The following is a 20,731-nucleotide window of genomic DNA, read 5'->3' as shown; positions in this document are numbered from 1 at the left end:
AAGTAGCCACCCTTTGCCTTGACAGCTTTGCACACAATTGGCATTATCTCAACCAGCTTCATGAGGTAGTCACCTGGAATGCATTTCAATTAACAGGTGTGCCTTGTTAAAAGTTAATTTCTGGAATTTCTTTCCTTTATAATGCGTTTGTGCCAATCAGTTGTGTTGTGACAAGGTAGGGTATACAGAAGATAGCCCTATTTGGTAAAAGACCAAGCCCATATTATGGGCTCAAATATAATCATCAAAGAAATGACAGTCCATCCTTACTTTAAGACATGAAGGTCAGTCAATGTGGAAAATTTCAAGAACTTGACCTGGCCTCCACAATCACATGGCCTCAACCCAATTGAGATGGTTTGGGATGAGTTGGACCACAGAGTGAAGGAAAAGCAGCCAACAAGTGCTCAGCATATGTGGGAACTCCTTCAAGACTGTTGGAAAAGCATTCTTTTTGAAGCTGGTTGAGAAAATACTAAGAATGTACAAAGCTGTCATCAAGGCAAAAGGTGTCTATTTTGAACAATCTAAAATGTATTTAGATTTGTTGAGCACTTTTTTGGTTACTACATGATTCCATATGTGTTATTGCATAGTTTTGATGTCTTCACTATTATTATACAATATAGAAAATAGTAAAAATAAAGACAAACCATTGAATGAGTAGGTGTGTCCAAACTTTTGACTGGTACTGTATGACTATGTCCCAAATGACATAATATTCACTATATAGTGCACTACTTTTGACCAGAGCCCAAATGTAGTGGCCTATTTAGGGAATAGGATGCCATTTAGGACACACACCATATCCCCTAATTCAGATGCAAAGTATAGACAGGCAGATCCCTCCTACAGCTAGCTGTGTGAGGACACATCCGAGGAACTGCTGCTGTTGCTGTTGGTCGTCTGGGCCCTCTTGATGTACAAGTTCAGCAGCTTCATCTGCAAGAAGAATATTATATGTTAAAACATAGTTATTATCATGGTGGAGCAAGGAGAAGTGGTAAGATAAATAATAATGGCACTGTCAATTCGGAAGTAAACTGAAATTCAAATACCAGGAATTTAATTAGTAATTAAACACTAATTAAATGTTTCCTTTGCACAACGTTTTACTACAGTGTTCCCTAATGAGTACAACCCTGACAAACTCCAGTCCTGTACCCTTATGCAACCCAAGGACACGGGCCCCCGCAGATGGAACGTGGGGCAAAAATGACCATCTCAACAACACACCATAGAGCAAACTAGTCGAAATCAGAGGCGAACTACAGACCAATGCTGGCACTAAGACTGCACTCAATGAGCTGTATACCGCAATAAGCTAACAGGAAAATGCTAATCCAGAGGCAGCGCTCCTAGTGGCCAGGGACTTTAATGCAGGGAAACTTAAATCTGTTATACCTCATTTCTACCAGCATGTTAAATGTGCAACCAGAGGGGAAAAAACTCAAGACCACCTTTACTCCACACACAGAGACGCGAACAAAACTCTCCCTCGCCCTCCGGTTGGCAAATCTGACCATAATTCTATCCTCCTGATTCCTGCTTACAAGCAAAAATTAAAGCAGGAAGCACCAGTGACTCAGTCAATAAAAAAGTGGTCAGATGAAGCAGATGCTAAACTACAGGACTGCTTTGCTATCACAGACTGGAATATGCTCTGGGATACTTCCGATGGCATCGAGGAGTACACCACATCAGTCACTGGCTTCATCAATAAGTGCATTGATGACGTCGTCCCCACAGAAATCTCTATTGCACTCTACACTGCCCTTTCACATCTGGACAAAAGGAACACCTACGTGAGTATGCTATTCATTGACTACAGCTCAGAGTTCAACACCATAGCACCCTCAAAGCTCATCACCAAGCTAAGGACTCTTGGACTAAACACCCCAACTAGAAGTCATGGATTACAGGCAACATCCGCAATGAGCTAAAGGGTAGATCTGCTGCTTTCAAGGAGCGGGACTCTAACCCGGAAGCTTATAAGAAATCCCGCAACGCCCTCAGATGAACCATCAAACAGGCAAAGCGTCAATACAGAACTAAGATCGAATCATACTACACCGGCTCCGACGCTCGTCGGATGTTGCACGGCTTGCAAACTATTGCACAACTGAGAGCTGTCCAGTGACACGAGCATACCAGACGAGCTAAATTACTTCTATGTTCGCTTCGAGGCAAGTAACACTACGGCTGGGCGATATAGCCAAAATCTCATATCCAGATATAGGTTATTTCATATCCAGATAATGATATCACGATATAGCACATTTTCTGTAAATTCAAATATAAAATGACCACATATTTCTTATTACATTTTGAATTATACTCAACAAATAAAAAGGTACTTACTCATATTTGATTATTTATCCTTTTATTTAGAACCTTTGTGCACATTTTCAATTAAGCATGTAACAAAATATAATATATGAATGTATAAAATCTAAAAAAGGTAAATAGAAAACACTTAAACTATAGTTACAAACAAAATAAATATAGGCCTAAAATAAATAAATAAATAGTTTGTGTTGCAAATTTCCTTCCACACGACACATGTGGAAGAACGCAAAGCTTCGTCCAATTGACAAAAATATGAACAATGTCTACACTGTATTTCTGATCAATTTTATGTTATTTTAAATGGACAAAAAAAAAGTGTTTTCTTTCAAAAACAAGGACATTTCTAAGTGACCCCAAACTTTTGAACGGTAGTGTATATATGGGGCGGAAGGTAGCCTAGTAGTTAGCGCGTTGGACTAGTAACCGAAAGTTTGCAAGATTGAATCCCCAGGCTGACAAGGTAAAAATCTGTCGTTCTGCCCCTGAACAAGGCAGTTAACCCACTGTTTCTAGGCCATCATTGAAAATAAGAATTTGTTCTTAACTGACTTGCCTAGTTAAATAAAAATATATCTTAGATTCTCCCCTTTTCACTATTTACCCCCATTCCAATGGTTATGCTGGGGAGAAAATCTGAGCTGTAAATGGTTTAACCTGTAATCAAGGCGTTGTAGTATTGTTAATCATGGCTATGCCACAATAGCAATTTTGCCACCTAATTGCAGGGCATGTAGTAGTAGGCCTAGTTAGATAAGGCTGAATATGCACATGATGGAAGTAAATATGAATTATTCAATGGAAAATGCATTGACTAAAATATGACTAAAATGATCCAGTTTTAGTCGACTGATAATAACAAACTTAGATTGATGGAATTACTCAAATGTGACTAAGACAAAATCTAAATCTAAAATAGCTGCCAAAATTAACACTGGTGTGTGGTGTGTGGTGTGTCTGTCTGTCTGTCAGTCAGGACTTTGAGATGCTGATTGAGAACATGACAGTGGTGGGAAGTGTACCTTGCTGCCTGTGAGTAGCTGCAGGTGTGGTTTGAGCTCTTCTCCAATCACGGAGTAGATGGCCACCAGACAGAACACACTGGCTTTGCGAACACTACTCTCCGTGTTGTCATAGCCCTGGGAACAGATTTACGACGATCAGTATTAATGGACTGGCTGCCAGAAGGAAATACAGACAGAGAAACAAGAGTGCACACACACACACATTCACAAGCAGAAATCAGTGAACACACACACGTACAGTACACTCTTACCAAACACTCATAACGCCAAACAGGACCAGATTCTCACCTGCAGTAGTCCTGGTATGATGTCAGGCAGCAGCTGGTGGAGGGACTCCTTGGTGATGCGTTCGATCACCTTGGTCTGCATCTTGATGGCAGCCAGGTTGATGGGGTAGTCAGCCGTCTGGACGATGGGACACAGCACCTTGATACACTGCTCTGGGTGGATGGAGCCGGCTAGGGTGGAGGCAGCCTCCTCCGCTGCCCGCACCACCTAGACAGAGAGGGAAGAGATCACTCATAATGCCTTTGTATATGGTGTGTACAGAGAGAACAGGACAGGTCGTAGTACCGAGGCATGGGGGGACACCCTTGCTTTTTCAGATGCCTATTGAGTAAATGGCTATAGAGCAATAATGTAAAGAATAAAAGGAAGTGTACCTCCTTGTGGGAGTCTTTGTGTGCCTCCAGGGTCTTCATGATGGTGAGTTCAGCATAGTTCTTGAAGCGGGCCGGTTGGTTTCTCAGGATCTCCTTCAGTACCCGAAGAGCCAGGGCCCGGATGGTGTGCTATATGGAGGGAAGAGGAAGAATGAGTGTCCATTAAACCTCCAAATATACACATACTGTACAGCCTTCCTGGAGCCATGCATGCCCACCACACACACTCACAGCCAAACCAAAACCTTTAACCCGTAGCAAGGCTTTCAAGGTAGTAGCTTAATAAACAAGCTATTTGGTAGTACAGCTGCTGTCTAGTTATTCTGTATGCATGTGTTTGACACAATCACTGCAAGTAAAACCTTTGAAATAGCAGTGATCTGCATAATCAGAGCTGCAGGAGTATAGGATCCCTACGTCTTTATCCCCCAGTGTCTCCAGGAGCAGTAGGAGGATGGTCTTGAAGTGTTCGTCCCACACAGCCAGGCTGTCCTCTCGTGTGATCTTCAGCAGCTCCACCAAGGCCCCCTTACGCTCATCCACACGCTCGTTGTGATTGGACAGCTCCTTCAGAAGATCTGCCACAAGGTCTGAGTGGTCCTGGGAACCTGAGGAGAGGACAGAGGAGAGCACTGGGTGAGTGGTATGGCCCATACACCCCTCAGGCATACTTAGCGAGCTAGTATCCCCATGAACACAGCAAAAGTGACAGGAAATCACTCAAGACATTGAAATGGATGGCAATGGTAAACAGCAATGAAACACTTTAGAAAGAAAAGAAGAAAAAAACAGTCATAGAGTAGTGAGTCTTTACCCGGAGCAAAGCCCTTAGGCAGCACCATCTTGTTCTCACCACTGCCGTCCTGCCGACGGCCTGTAGTGGGAGGGAGGGAGGGGGAGAGGAGGAAGGTAGACAATCAGGAGGGAGGAGGACTGACTATAGCCAGCAGACTCACTATTCATTGCAGATAGAGGGCTGTCCTATTCCCAATGTTTTTCATCAGCCACCATGTAACACTAGAATGAGCTAAACCTAGTCTTCCTTTGTGCTGCCAAAACCTGAAGAAGCCACACATGACAATACAGGATGGATCAGAGTTGGTCAACATGGAGGTGGCGTCACAGGGTTAAGGGTCAAGCAGAGGTCAAAGGTGACTCACAGTCTCTGAACTGTTCCACGTCATCGTCGAACACGGCCTCCTTTAGGGCACTCTTGTCGTAGGATGAGGTGATGGTGTCCCCATAGCCGTAGGGGGCGAACTCCCTGGCCCGCGGCCCGGAGAAGGAGCGGGGAGACGGAGTGTTGAGGAGGGAGGTCTTGTTATCCAAGGCCGTACGCCCACCCTCCACCACATCCAGCCCCAAACGGGCATCCGAGCCTGGGGAGGACGCCACACCTTCACGCCCCACCTGAAGAGAGAGAAAGAAAAGAAACATAGTTGTAGTCAGTTTTGAGGTCTTATAGATGACAAGTTTTGATGTAAAAAGAGCTTTATAGATTAATGTGATTGATTGTTACTCATGCATGTGAAAATGGCTATGATAACCAGGGAGGAAGAAACAGGAAGCAACAGATTAGCCTAAATCCTACTCTTGATTTAATAATGAGCTATTTTGTAATGTGCTTCTCGTTGATGTCCCTTTCCTTCCCCAACATCAGTCAGTCAGTCAGTTTAATTTCCAGAGCTGAGGTAATGACTCACAGCATCGTCCCTCTTCCCTCTTGGTTCGTTGAGGTCCTCCTGGCTGCGATAGCTGAAACTCTGGATGGCCTCTGTGACCCCTCGCAGGGAGCTGTATATCTCATCAGAGTTCATGTTCTCTGTGTCATACTCCAACATACTGAGACAGAGGACGACAGGGGTGAGTGAGGGGTTATATACAGGGTGGTAAGAACAAAAACAAACACAGAGACAAATACTCATACGAAGAGACTAGTTGTATTAGTCTTATACCATGCAAGGGCTTCATTGCTGTAGGTAAAATATGTATTTTGGATGCAGCTCTGACCATCGATGATTGGCGTGATACTATAACTAAGAAGGGAGAGATAACTATCCAGAGAAGACTGGATGCCATAATGTAACATGAGACTTGAAGCAAGTAATCCCTATTGGTCGAGCGAAATTGGGAGGACTTCCAGTCCCGCCCCTCCTGGGGCCCCGCCCCCTGGGAGTGTTACCTGGGAGAGTACGCTCTGCGGAGGACCCTGAGGGCGGGGCCAGAGGGGGTGGAGGGAGGCGGAGGAGGATGAGGGGGAGGGGGGTGCTTAGACAGCCCATCGCCACTCCAACACCCACCCCACAACCGACTGTGGCCACAGCACAGCACGGCCACGAGGGAAGGACGGACAGAAGGAGGAGGGAGAGAACGGGGCAAGGTGGGGGCAACAACACAAGGGATCACACACGCAGAGAAGAGAGAAAGAAGGAAAAAGAGAGAAAGAAGAAGGGAAGAGTGCAGCAGAGGGAGGAAAAAAGAGAAAAAGAAACTAGTCTGATCTGAGTTGAGGTTAGAGGTAGGCATGCATTAACAAGGGAAGAGGATTAGAATGCATGGTGAAGAAGAACAAGCCATCAACCAGCGCTCCGTGGTTTAGCCATGCATTAGGAGACACAATGACACTATCCCTGTAGATAAAGGTCAGAGAAAAGGGAGGTACGTACCTCGGAGACAGCCCACCATGGGAGCAGTTGGTCGGAGAGGTGAGGGGGCTGGTCCGGCTGGGGGTGTGGCGGGGTGGGGTCCGCCCAATAGTGTTGCTGGGAGAACTCTGAGAAATAGAAAGAGAAAAACAAGTTCATAACTTACAAAAGTTAATATCGAAGATCATGACCAAATGGAATGAAACCATTGGATCGCATACAAGTGAATTAACTAGTCTACCTCAGAAATAGGTTCAAAAGCTCAATCTTTCAAATCACCCCACTAAAATTGACATGGCTGCTAGTGTAAAACACATCTTATATTCCTGGTTGTATTCCTTTACCACGCTGCTGGTGTTGCTGGAGTTCTTGAGGTGGTTGTGGAGCAGCTTGGTGGCCCCGTCCTGGAAGGTCTTGGGCAGGGCTCCCAGCAGCATGGTGAACTCCGGGGTGTTCAGCTCAAACAGAGAAATCAGCACCACCTGGGCCGCCTGGGGGGCAGAGGACAGAGGGACATACAGTAGTCAATAGTGGGGTTACGGACTACCTGGGGGGTAGAGGACAGAGGGACATACAGTAGTCAATAGTGGGGTTATGGACTACCTGGGGGGCAGAGGGGATAGGTACATACCGTCGGGGGCAGAGGGGATAAGTACATACAGTCGGGGGCAGAGGGGATAGGTACATACAGTCAGGAGAAGAGGAGATAGGTACATACAGTAGGGAGCAGAGGGGATAGGTACATACAGTAGGGAGCAGAGGGGATAGGTACATACAGTAGGGAGCAGAGGGGATAAGTACATACAGTAGGGGGCAGAGGGGATAGGTACATACAGTAGGGAGCAGAGGGGATAGGTACATACAGTAGGGAGCAGAGGGGATAAGTACATACAGTAGGGGGCAGAGGGGATAGGTACATACAGTAGGGAGCAGAGGGGATAGGTACATACAGTAGGGGGCAGAGGGGATAGGTACATACAGTAGGGAGCAGAGGGGATAGTTACATACAGGACAGGGGAAGAGGGGATAGGTACATACAGTAGGGGGTAGAGGGGATAGGTACATACAGTAGGGGGTAGAGGGGATAGGTACATACAGTAGGGAGCAGAGGGGATAGGTACATACAGTAGGGAGCAGAGGGGATAGGTACATACAGTAGGGAGCAGAGGGGATAGGTACATACAGTAGGGAGCAGAGGGGATAAGTACATACAGTAGGGGGCAGAGGGGATAGGTACATACAGTAGGGGGCAGAGGGGATAGGTACATACAGTAGGGAGCAGAGGGGATAGGTACATACAGTAGGGAGCAGAGGGGATAGGTACATACAGTAGGGAGCAGAGGGGATAAGTACATACAGTAGGGAGCAGAGGGGATAGGTACATACAGTAGGGGGAAGAGGGGATAAGTACATACAGTAGGGAGCAGAGGGGATAGGTACATACAGTAGGGAGCAGGTACATACAGTAGGGAGCAGAGGGGATAGGTACATACAGTAGGGAGCAGAGGGGATAGGTACATACAGTAGGGAGCAGAGGGGATAGGTACATACAGTAGGGAGCAGAGGGGATAGGTACATACAGTAGGGGGCAGAGGGGATAGGTACATGCAGTAGGGAGCAGGTACATACAGTAGGGGGCAGAGGGGATAGGTACATACAGTAGGGGGCAGAGGGGATAGGTACATACAGTAGGGAGCAGAGGGGATAGGTACATACAGTAGGGAGCAGAGGGGATAGGTACATACAGTAGGGAGCAGAGGGGATAGGTACATACAGTAGGGAGCAGAGGGGATAGGTACATACAGTAGGGAGCAGAGGGGATAAGTACATACAGTAGGGAGCAGAGGGGATAGGTACATACAGTAGGGAGCAGAGGGGATAGGTACATACAGTCGGGAGCAGAGGGGATAGGTACATACAGTAGGGAGCAGAGGAGATAGGTACATACAGTAGGGGGCAGAGGGGATAGGTACATACAGTCGGGAGCAGAGGGGATAGGTACATACAGTAGGGAGCAGAGGGGATAGGTACATACAGTAGGGAGCAGATGAGATAGGTACATACAGTAGGGGGCAGAGGGGATAGGTACATACAGTCGGGAGCAGAGGGGATAGGTACATACAGTAGGGAGCAGAGGGGATAGGTACATACAGTAGGGAGCAGAGGAGATAGGTACATACAGTAGGGAGCAGAGGGGATAGGTACATACAGTAGGGGGCAGAGGGGATAGGTACATACAGTAGGGGGCAGAGGGGATAGGTACATACAGTAGGGGGCAGAGGGGATAGGTACATACAGTAGGGAGCAGAGGGGATAGGTACATACAGTAGGGAGCAGAGGGGATAGGTACATACAGTAGGGAGCAGAGGGGATAGGTACATACAGTAGGGAGCAGAGGGGATAGGTACATACAGTAGGGGGCAGAGGGGATAGGTACATACAGAGGGGATAGGTACATACAGGGCAGAGGGGATAGGTACATACAGTAGGGGGCAGAGGGGATAGGTACATACAGTAGGGAGCAGAGGGGATAGGTACATACAGTAGGGAGCAGAGGGGATAGGTACATACAGTAGGGAGCAGAGGGGATAGGTACATACAGTAGGGGGCAGAGGGGATAGGTATATACAGTAGGGAGCAGAGGGGATAGGTACATACAGGACAGGGAGCAGAGGGGATAGGTACATACAGTAGGGGGCAGAGGGGATAGGTACATACAGTAGGGGAGCAGAGGGGATAGGTACATACAGTAGGGAGCAGAGGGGATAGGCAGTAGGGAGCAGAGGGGATAGGTACATACAGTAGGGGGCAGAGGGGATAGGTACATACAGTAGGGGGCAGAGGGGATAGGTACATACAGTAGGGGGCAGAGGGGATAGGTACATACAGTACAGTAGGGAGCAGAGGGGATAGGTACATACAGTAGGGAGCAGAGGGGATAGGTACATACAGTAGGGAGCAGAGGGGATAGGTACATACAGTAGGGAGCAGAGGGGATAGGTACATACAGTAGGGAGCAGAGGGGATAGGTACATACAGTAGGGAGCAGAGGGGATAGGTACATACAGGACAGGGCAGAGGGGATAAGTACATACAGTAGGGGGCAGAGGGGATAAGTACATACAGTAGGGAGCAGAGGGGATAGGTACATACAGTAGGGGGCAGAGGGGATAGGTATATACAGTAGGGAGCAGAGGGGATAGGTACATACAGGACAGGGCAGAGGGGATAGGTACATACAGTAGGGGGCAGAGGGGATAGGTACATACAGTAGGGAGCAGAGGGGATAGGTACATACAGTAGGGGGCAGAGGGGATAGGTACATACAGTAGGGAGCAGAGGGGATAGGTACATACAGTAGGGAGCAGAGGGGATAGGTACATACAGTAGGGGGCAGAGGGGATAGGTACATACAGTAGGGAGCAGAGGGGATAGGTACATACAGTAGGGAGCAGAGGGGATAGGTACATACAGTAGGGAGCAGAGGGGATAGGTACATACAGTAGGGGGCAGAGGGGATAGGTACATACAGTAGGGAGCAGAGGGGATAGGTACATACAGTAGGGGGAAGAGGGGATAGGTACATACAGTAGGGGGCAGAGGGGATAGGTACATACAGTAGTGGGAAGAGGGGATAGGTACATACAGTAGGGAGCAGAGGGGATAGGTACATACAGTAGGGAGCAGAGGGGATAGGTACATACAGTAGGGAGCAGAGGGGATAGGTACATACAGTAGGGAGCAGAGGGGATAGGTACATACAGTAGGGAGCAGAGGAGATAGGTACATACAGTAGGGAGCAGAGGAGATAGGTACATACAGTAGGGAGCAGATGAGATAGGTACATACAGTAGGGGGAAGAGGGGATAGGTACATACAGTGGGGAGCAGAGGGGATAGGTACATACAGTAGGGGGCAGAGGGGATAGGTATATACAGTAGGGAGCAGAGGGGATAGGTACATACAGGACAGGGCAGAGGGGATAGGTACATACAGGTCAGGGCAGAGGGGATAGGTACATACAGTAGGGAGCAGGTACATACAGTAGGGGGCAGAGGGGATAGGTACATACAGTAGGGAGCAGAGGGGATAGGTACATACAGTAGGGAGCAGAGGGGATAGGTACATACAGTAGGGGGCAGAGGGGATAGGTACATACAGTAGGGAGCAGAGGGGATAGGTACATACAGTAGGGAGCAGAGGGGATAGGTACATACAGTAGGGGGCAGAGGGGATAGGTACATACAGTAGGGAGCAGAGGGGATAGGTACATACAGTAGGGGGCAGAGGGGATAGGTACATACAGTAGGGGGAAGAGGGGATAGGTACATACAGTGGGGAGCAGAGGGGATAGGTACATACAGTAGGGGGCAGAGGGGATAGGTACATACAGTAGGGGGAAGAGGGGATAGGTACATACAGTAGGGGGAAGAGGGGATAGGTACATACATTAGGGAGCAGAGGGGATAGGTACATACAGTAGGGGGCAGAGGGGATAGGTACATACAGTAGGGGGAAGAGGGGATAGGTACATACAGTAGGGAGCAGAGGGGATAGGTACATACAGTAGGGAGCAGAGGGGATAGGTACATACAGTAGGGAGCAGAGGGGATAGGTACATACAGTCGGGAGCAGAGGGGATAGGTACATACAGTAGGGAGCAGAGGGGATAGGTACATACAGTAGGGAGCAGAGGAGATAGGTACATACAGTAGGGAGCAGAGGAGATAGGTACATACAGTAGGGAGCAGATGAGATAGGTACATACAGTAGGGGGCAGAGGGGATAGGTACATACAGTAGGGAGCAGAGGGGATAAGTACATACAGTAGGGAGCAGAGGGGATAGGTATATACAGTAGGGAGCAGAGGGGATAGGTACATACAGGACAGGGCAGAGGGGATAGGTACATACAGGTCAGGGCAGAGGGGATAGGTACATACAGTAGGGAGCAGGTACATACAGTAGGGGGCAGAGGGGATAGGTACATACAGTAGGGGGCAGAGGGGATAGGTACATACAGTAGGGAGCAGAGGGGATAGGTACATACAGTAGGGGGCAGAGGGGATAGGTACATACAGTAGGGAGCAGAGGGGATAGGTACATACAGTAGGGAGCAGAGGGGATAGGTACATACAGTAGGGAGCAGAGGGGATAGGTACATACAGTAGGGGGAAGAGGGGATAGGTACATACAGTAGGGAGCAGAGGGGATAGGTACATACAGTAGGGAGCAGAGGGGATAGGTACATACAGTAGGGGGAAGAGGGGATAGGTACATACAGTAGGGGGCAGAGGGGATAGGTACATACAGTAGGGAGCAGAGGGGATAGGTACATACAGTAGGGGGAAGAGGGGATAGGTACATACAGTAGGGGGCAGAGGGGATAGGTACATACAGTAGGGGGCAGAGGGGATAGGTACATACAGTAGGGGGAAGAGGGGATAGGTACATACAGTGGGGAGCAGAGGGGATAGGTACATACAGTAGGGGGAAGAGGGGATAGGTACATACAGTAGGGAGCAGAGGGGATAGGTACATACAGTAGGGAGCAGAGGGGATAGGAACATACAGTAGGGAGCAGAGGGGATAAGTACATACAGTAGGGGGCAGAGGGGATAGGTACATACAGTAGGGGGCAGAGGGGATAGGTACATACAGTAGGGAGCAGAGGGGATAGGTACATACAGTAGGGGGCAGAGGGGATAGGTACATACAGTAGGGAGCAGAGGGGATAGGTACATACAGGACAGGGGAAGAGGGGATAGGTACATACAGGACAGGGCAGAGGGGATAGGTACATACAGTAGGGGGCAGAGGGGATAGGTACATACAGTAGGGAGCAGAGGGGATAAGTACATACAGTAGGGGGAAGAGGGGATAGTTACAGTAAAGTGTGTTAGGTGGGCTTCCTTTGGGATGTAGGGTACAGACATAATAGTCAATAGTGGGTTATGTATTTATGTATTCCTACAGGGAAGCCCTACAGGGAAGCCCTTTACTCCACTAAGAGCTACGTCTGTTGTCAGGTATCCCTACCAGTGGGAGGTTTGGAACACAGTGAGTAGTGTTATATGCTGACTAAAACAGTACTGAGTAACCGTTAGTCACTTTATCAAACACGTTTTTGCAACTATTGCTATAATATAGTCCATTATATGTTGCGGTAAGAGACATCATGCTTCTTGCAGGTCAGATATTGCTTCCAACAAGAACTGAGACATTCCCTTAATAAGCACAATGTTAAATCAAGTGATTCATTCTACTACAAACGACCATGTTAGCATGCATATGGACAGGGTGTTAATGTGGTTCAGAACAGACAAATGTGTTCGGAGAACAGAAGACGAAAAAACAGCAGTCAAGTTTTCACATTGTTATTTAGCAACGACATCAGCCGGTAGAACTCTCACTTCAAAAAAACAAAGCAACAATCCATTCTCACAGTCCTTACATAAATACTGTTTAGTGTTGTAGTAGTGTTTTGTTGGCCAACAAAAGTATTTTCACTCTCAAACCAGTCCATTTATCCACAATCAAAGTCGCAAGGCATAGCTACTGCAGGTTAGAGCGAGCGATAGAAAGGGCTAGAGAGGGTAAAGATGAGGTGGGAGAGGCCACACTTGAGATCGTTTCCCACTCGTTGAGGCAGTTTGGTGTCGGTGCGGCTCGGCGGGCGGAGCGTGCTTGGCATTGGACAGTGATTGGTTGATGAGCCACTACCTGCTTACACCTCTCTTCCAGGTGCCCCTCCAGTAAGGCTGCAGTACCGGACCTGCCTGATAGCTCCTCCACCACCCAGTTATGAAGGGTCTGGGGCACAGTGGCAGGGGGGTAGAATTATGGGTATTGTAGTTTTGAATAAAGGAAAGCAGATGTTTATAGTAGTACACTACTATAAACCTAGACGTGGTTATAGCTGTATGCCGGGTCCTCCTGTGGGATGCAGTTAAGGTATATAAAGTTTGTTTCTATTATAAAACAATAAAAAGCATTAAAAAATATATATATTTCCCCCACCGTCAAAGGTCATTTTGAGTCTACCTGTTTTTAGTACCCTACTGCGTGAGATACGCCTTGTGTTAAAACACTAGCTAGTTGAGGACTTCATTTGGAACGTCCTGCCTCAGCACAGGGAGATAGTGTCTGCTAAGGTCAATCCTGGTGGCACATGGCATCATTGACAACCACTTAGAACATCAACAAATACAAACGAAGGAGGTGAAACCCACTGGATGGACAGCTACAGTACATAACTAGATCTTAATATCGATAACATTGAAAAACTATTGAATGCATTTCCTCTAAAAGGATGGGTTCTGAGTTTAAGATTTATCAACAAATGATAACACACTTAATCCAAGTGAATAGATAATAAAAAACAGTTCAAGCTGAATTTGTTTGAGGAAGTAGGCTAATCCAGCTGCTGTACTATTAGCAGTGCAGTATTCGCATGGCTTTCTGCCTGGACAGCATGTGGTTCAGCTAGTCCTTATAGAGCAGACCATAGGGACTACAGCACCTATTGCAGCAGATACCTACATTAAGTAGTAGTTCCTACTTCCCACTGAGACATACCTTCCTGACGTCAGAGCTCTTGGGTTCTGTGGTCCACGTAATGATGCGAGATACAGCCAGTCGCGTTTCACTGGAGTTGACAAAGTCTGTAGGATCCATCTGTCTTCCCAGTGACTCTATGTACTTCAGGATGGCTACCTTCACCTGTGTGATACACACATGGTTTAGCTTCACGATACACACATAGTTTAGCTCCACGATACACACATGGTTTAGCTTCACGATACACACATGGTTTAGCTTCACGATACACACATGGTTTAGCTTCACGATACACACATGGTTTAGCTTCACGATACACACATGGTTTAGCTTCACGATACACACATGGTTTAGCTTCACGATACACACATGGTTTAGCTTCACAATACACACATGGTTTAGCTTCACGATACACACATGGTTTAGCTTCACGATACACACATGGTTGAGCTTCACGATACACACATGGTTTAGCTTCACGATACACACATGGTTTAGCTTCACGATACACACATGGTTTAGCTTCACGATACACACATGGTTTAGCTTCACGATACACACATGGTTTAGCTTCACGATACACACATGGTTTAGCTTCACGATACACACATGGTTTAGCTTCACGATACACACATGGTTTAGCTTCACGATACACACATGGTTTAGCTTCACGATACACACATGGTTTAGCTTCACGATACACACAGGCATTTAGCAAGTTTACTTTTAAAATGTTTGACAATATCACCATTGTACTGTAGTTACTGGCATATGAAATCTTAAATTGTTAGACCCAGAGCCAACCCCCAAAACAAACAGGGAATGATCTAGTTATGTGACCTTCTCTGCATACTGTACCTTGAGGTTGGGTGTCTGTGTCTGATCCACAATGAATCTCATCAGGATGTTAAACTGCTGATCAAACGGAAAAGACTCCCTGAGAAGAACAAAACAGAAAACAATATTAGTTACTAAATTAAATGAGTGAAATTATACTCAAAATGGTATTTTCACACAACTGAACCAGAAACAGCTGTAATGAGCTGGCCTAGTTACAAATCCACCATAGTCGCTAGAACAGTGCTGAAAAGGACTGTAAAAAAGAAAATATCCAAGTCAACACAGTTTGGTTTGGGTCGGCATGATAGTGTAAAAATGGTTTGAGATGTTATCGGAGGGGGGATTTAGAGATCCATACCTGGTGATGTCCAGAGCCTTCTGAACCTTGGCCTGGACAGACCCCAGCAGGTCAGCTCCCATCTTCTTCAGTAGCTGGGTGAGCAGGACGAACAGCCAGTCCTGCAGGTCCTCTCTGTGCACCAGGATAAAGTCTACCAGAGTCTCTAGAAACATACTGAACACCTGAGGAACACACACACACACACACACCGCTACCATCAACAACTGACAACATATAATCTTTATAAGTAACAACACAGGCAATAAGTGTCTGTATAGTAGAAAACTGAGATTAAAAACACACACTTACTCTCTGTTGTTAAAATCCACACCAAAGCAGGCCATGCAACAAAACACACTCAATTAGTTTTCAGACAAATCACTGCAAAGCAATGGGTTTTTGGATTTCAAAAGTAAAAGCTATGAGTGAGTGTCATTGTATTGATATGAAACGTTCAAACAGCTGAACATCCTGTCACCTACCTTGCTGTGTGGATCTGCGAACATCCTGGTGAAGATTTCACAGAGTCTCTTCAGCTCCACCCGGCTGCAACACACAACAGCATCCGCCGGCACACATCAATAAACATAGGCACACACAGACATCAGAGAGGCTTGACGTAAAGCGCCTTCTTCAGGATACAGAATGCTGGTGGCCTGACAGGGAAACTAAGAGAGAGCCGACAGTGAAACTGCTTTGTCTGAAATTAATCTTTAACTGCACCATCTGACAGGCGGCTTTATACCTGCAGGCTGCTCACAAAGTCATTTCTTCCCCAATTAAGGAAAGCTATAAAAAGAAACCCATCGCAGGACCCTTGACCTGCTCGCCTCTTCAAAAGTTGGACATTTTCAAAAAGGAAATTACCATGAAATATGAACGAACACAGCAGGCACAACACTCTAAACACAAATTATACCTTCTCCAAACTCTACATTATAAACACAAACCCTTACTTTATCCTTATAGATTCCTTTGTAAAAGGTCCACCCCCCCTGCCCTGGGCTGACCTGAGTATTCTTTGGCTCTTCAGCAGGTTCTGCAGTCCCAGCAGTCCCTCCTTCCTCTCAGACCAGTTGGAGCTGGCACAGTGGTTGAGTACCTCTGCCACATCCTCTGTCTGACGCAAGTAGTGAGGGATACCTAGATAATGACAATATATACAATTTAGCAGATGCTTTTATCCAACGTGAGTACGTACATTTTAGCATATGTACATCTAGTGGGAATCGAACCACTACCTTTGTGTTGCTAGTGCCACGTTCTTACCAACTAACACAGGACCACATACCTCCGTTCCGGGAGCCGTACGACCGTTCCGAGCAGGCGCTGGACGCATCACTGTTAGCGTCATCGTCAGAGTAGATACCAGGAGACTCATAGCGCCGCCTCATAGGCTTCCGCTGTTGGGAGGGGAATGGGGAGGGATGGGTTAATGGTGAGTTCACAGGTCATAGGAACAGGAGAAAAGTGGGACAGACAGACTAAAACTCTGTAGGAAAAGCTTGGTCACTCAAACTCAGCCATGTTGTAGGATTCGATGAGCTACGATGCACAATGAATGAGGTATTGCAATTTGTTCCAACTGTTGATTTATCATGATTGATGATGGACATGTAATGAGATTATTAAATTGTGTTATAAGAATGCATACTGTTAATCATAATATGGGAGATTTTATTGAATAATAAATCAAATCTGCCAGTTAGGCCCAAGGGCAACATTTAGTGCTAATATTTTGCATGTATAATCTTTGTTGATTAGTGAATAGAATGAATATACAAACGGTACACAAATTGGGCAATTACCTTATTTCTGGAGTCTCCTAATAACTGAAGTTAAAGATAACCAATGAGGAAAGAAGAAAAGAGGTGAACTGTCAAGAAGGGAAAACATGAGTGCAGTCCTGCTGGTGAGTAAGAGAAGCCATTTTAAAAGGTTTTTCTCTACACTTTAGCAATGTTGAATTACTTGCAGTCTAAGTTTATCCCCCATATACAGTGGGCTCCAAAATTACTGGCACCCCTGACTGGCAATACACAAACAATACTTAAAAGAATATAAACAATATAATAATAGAGATAAACTCAAAATACCAACATGTAAGAAATACTGTACCTTTTTAATGTTTCAATGGAACCCACCAAAATCCTACAAAATATATTTCACCAAAATCAAGGTTTCATAATTATTGGCACTCCTCATTTAGTACTTAGTGCCACCACCTCTGGCAAGGATAACAGCATGGTCTTTTCCTATAATGTTTGACAAAGTTAAGGAACACATTTGGAGGGATTTTGGACCATTCCTCTATGCAGATCCTTCACATTCTTGGGTTTGCGCTTATCAACTGCCCTCTTCAACTCAGCCCACAGGTGTTCGACTGGATTGAGGTCCGGCCAGTGAGATGACCATGGCAGAACATTGATTTTGTTGTCACAGAACCATTTCTGTGTGGATCTTGAGGTATGTTTTGTGTCATTGTCTTGTTGGAAAGTCCACATACGGCCAAGATCCAGCCTTCTGGCAGAGGCAACCAGATTGTCAGCCAAAATTGCCTGGTACTTGGTGGAGTTCATTATGCCATCAGTCTTAACCAGTGCCCCTGGACCTCTGGAATTAAAACAGCCCCAAAACATCACTGACCCACCACCATATTTCACCGTGAGTATGAGGTGCCCCTCCTTGTATGCATCTCTGTTTCACCGTGGGTATGAGATGTCGCTCCTTGTATGCATCTCTGTTTCACCGTGGGTATGAGATGCCTCTCCTTGTATGCATCTTTGTTTTGACGCCAAACATGCCGATGCTGTATCTGACCAAAACGTTCAATTTTGGTCTCATCTGACCAGAGTACCTTCTTCCAGTCATAATTTAAATTACGTTTGGCAAACTCCAAGCGCTTGCGTCTGTGTCTTGGGGTCATTAAGGGCTTTCTTCTGGCAACCCTTCCAAAGAGACTGTGGTTGTGTCTGATAGTGTTGTGTCTGACAGTGCTTTTTTAAATCTGGTGATTTAAGACGCCACCAAGGCCAGCAATTATTTCACAGTGATTCTTGGGGATTTTGTAGCATTTCTCTCATCATCCCCCTCCCTATCCTGGGGGGCAAAATGCATTTGCGTCTTCTACCCGTGAGGTTTTCAACTGTTCCATATCTTTTACATTTTTAAATAATTGCCCCGACAGTGCTCAGTGTTATATTCAATCGTTTGAATCTTCTTGTAGCCATTACCAGATTTATGAAGGTCTACGACCATCTGTCCCTTTTGAACTGCCAGTTCTTTTCTTTTCTTGATGGTGTTGGATGACAAAGGGATATTGCATGTGTGTTACCTCATTTTTATACCCTAGTGAAACAGGAAGAGATGTAATGGCTCAATATAGTTCCTTAACACTTAGATACACTTAAATAAGTGGAATTTAATTCCTGGTTTAATTTTGGTAATGTTATTTACAATAATCTTTAAGGGTGCCATTAATTGTGAAACCTTGATTTGGAAGACAGTGATTTTTAATTAAATCAATAAATTATTTTGTTGGTTTCCATTGAAACATTAATAAAGTACAGTATTTTTCACGTTGGTATTGAGTTTCTCTATATAGTTATATTGTTTATATTTTTTAAAGTATTGTTTGTGCATTGCCAGTCATGGGTGCCAGTAATTTTGGAGCCCACTGTATATTCTGATAGTCATACACAAACAAACACAAGCACTCTTGATGATTTCATGACTTCTTAATGCAGTTATTTTCTGCCAAATGCAAAACAGGTAAAACCTCCTGGGAGTCCCTCGGCCATTAACTGACACTATCTTGAGACAAACGGTAGTGATGTCTTCAGAACTGGCAACTAGTAAGAGTTGATTGGTGACTTACCAGTGCGTCAGCCACAGCAGCCTCCACCTCAGTGCCAGTGTTGAGGACTCTCATGGCGTTCACCGAGGCAGAAATGCGGGCCTGGTGGATCAAACCAAATCGGTCTGGGGGAGGGAAGAGAGGGGAGAGGGGTAGAGGAAACAGAGGAGAAAGCCATTGGAATTGCTATCAGGGACTTACGTCAGAATACGGTAATCAAATCTCAGGTAAGATATGATGGGGTTTACAGGGCAAAAAAATTAAAGAGTTTGGCATGAAAACACCAAAAAGCTTGGAAATGAAAAACACCAAAAGGCTTGGAAATGAAAAACACCAAAAAGTTTGACTGATAAATGAAAAAAATTATGCTGAAATAAAGATGAAGAGGCACCAACCACCAACAGAAATCACCACAGAATGACTTGTTTGAAACACCTCATGAAAAATGAAGAAAAAATAACCCCACTGACACTTGCAGACGGGAAAATAAAACAAATCTGATATGAGATACTTTATTGTATTAAGTACAAATACATTATACAACGTCCAAAAAGTTAATAACAAGGAGAAAATGATATAGGTGGGGATATCATGATTACGCAGTATGAAACACAAGCATTTTAAAATAAAATCACAAAACACATTGAAGCAGATGACCACAGCACATAATATGAAAAATCTTCTTGTCAATTAAAAGAAAAGACCATTACAAGCTTGAAAAGTTGGAATAAATGTTGCCTCAGGGTGGGCACAGCAGGGTGGGCACAGCCCTCACAGTACTATGTATGGACACATGCTGGCATAGTCACTAATATGGGGGACGGAGAAAGGGGTGGGGCATGCAGGTCACCTGACTGGCTGTGGGGGTCAGCCGTGGATAAGGCGCTGGTAGAGCGGGAGGTACGTCGGGAGGCTGCAAGGGACAGGACGGGTGAGTGACACCAGCGGGGTTAGTGACACATACACGACAGGTACCGTCCAGGTACCGTCCTCTGTAGATGACTAAGGCTCAGCGCCTGGCTGCATTCAGCTACTATAGCTATGACCAACCAGTCAAACAGGGGGTGCTTATATTTGTCCTGTTTCACACATGTACAAGTGTGTGTTGTGAAATGGAAGGGTGTTTTTTTGCATATCCCACAGCAACCCTGGAGCAAATCGGGTTAAGTGCCTTGCTCAAGGGCAGATTTAACCTAGTCAGCTCGGGGATTCAAACTAGCAACCTTTCGGTTACTGGCCCAATGCTCTAACTGCTAGGCTTCCTGCTGCCCACATCTACAACAGTCATAGGTTAGGAGGGGTATGCATCCCGCTTTGTCACACAATTTTGTTGCTTTTTCCCCCTCTGTCTCCCATGACAAAGCAGTGACAAAGTTGTGTCATTTCCTGTGATGTGACAGCAACACAGGAAAGAGCGGAGAAGCAGGTCAGCTATGGACATTGAATACGATGATGCAT

At 45.9% G+C, this 20,731-nt stretch overlaps 1 protein-coding gene across 2 annotated transcripts in view; it reads right to left on the bottom strand.

Moving 5' to 3' along the window:
* Positions 1 to 691: 691 nt before the first annotated feature.
* LOC139401032 (cytoplasmic linker associated protein 1a) overlaps positions 692 to 20,731 on the bottom strand; it is a 99,735-nt gene continuing 79,695 nt past the window's right edge. The window contains exons 23-43 of one of the 2 annotated variants that reach the window (XM_071145560.1): positions 20,124 to 20,186; positions 19,295 to 19,398; positions 17,226 to 17,249; positions 16,709 to 16,820; positions 16,428 to 16,560; positions 15,900 to 15,963; positions 15,436 to 15,599; positions 15,096 to 15,174; positions 14,256 to 14,399; positions 13,401 to 13,490; positions 7,023 to 7,169; positions 6,700 to 6,806; positions 6,216 to 6,344; positions 5,737 to 5,875; positions 5,194 to 5,443; positions 4,848 to 4,907; positions 4,451 to 4,641; positions 4,034 to 4,162; positions 3,660 to 3,866; positions 3,369 to 3,485; positions 692 to 942 (exon numbers count right to left, since the gene is read on the bottom strand). In XM_071145560.1, the coding sequence (XP_071001661.1) occupies positions 856 to 942; positions 3,369 to 3,485; positions 3,660 to 3,866; positions 4,034 to 4,162; positions 4,451 to 4,641; positions 4,848 to 4,907; positions 5,194 to 5,443; positions 5,737 to 5,875; positions 6,216 to 6,344; positions 6,700 to 6,806; positions 7,023 to 7,169; positions 13,401 to 13,490; positions 14,256 to 14,399; positions 15,096 to 15,174; positions 15,436 to 15,599; positions 15,900 to 15,963; positions 16,428 to 16,560; positions 16,709 to 16,820; positions 17,226 to 17,249; positions 19,295 to 19,398; positions 20,124 to 20,186 (2,540 nt within the window). In that variant the 3' untranslated portion in view covers positions 692 to 855. The remainder of the gene's footprint in view (positions 943 to 3,368; positions 3,486 to 3,659; positions 3,867 to 4,033; positions 4,163 to 4,450; positions 4,642 to 4,847; positions 4,908 to 5,193; positions 5,444 to 5,736; positions 5,876 to 6,215; positions 6,345 to 6,699; positions 6,807 to 7,022; positions 7,170 to 13,400; positions 13,491 to 14,255; positions 14,400 to 15,095; positions 15,175 to 15,435; positions 15,600 to 15,899; positions 15,964 to 16,427; positions 16,561 to 16,708; positions 16,821 to 17,225; positions 17,250 to 19,294; positions 19,399 to 20,123; positions 20,187 to 20,731) is intronic. The other variant, XM_071145564.1, reaches the window with a different exon arrangement.

Source organism: Oncorhynchus clarkii, chromosome 3 (genome assembly GCF_045791955.1).
Source record: "Oncorhynchus clarkii lewisi isolate Uvic-CL-2024 chromosome 3, UVic_Ocla_1.0, whole genome shotgun sequence".
Lineage (NCBI taxonomy): Eukaryota > Metazoa > Chordata > Actinopteri > Salmoniformes > Salmonidae > Oncorhynchus > Oncorhynchus clarkii.
Note: the sequence above shows the minus strand (reverse complement) of the source record. Positions and strands in the feature narration are given on the sequence as shown.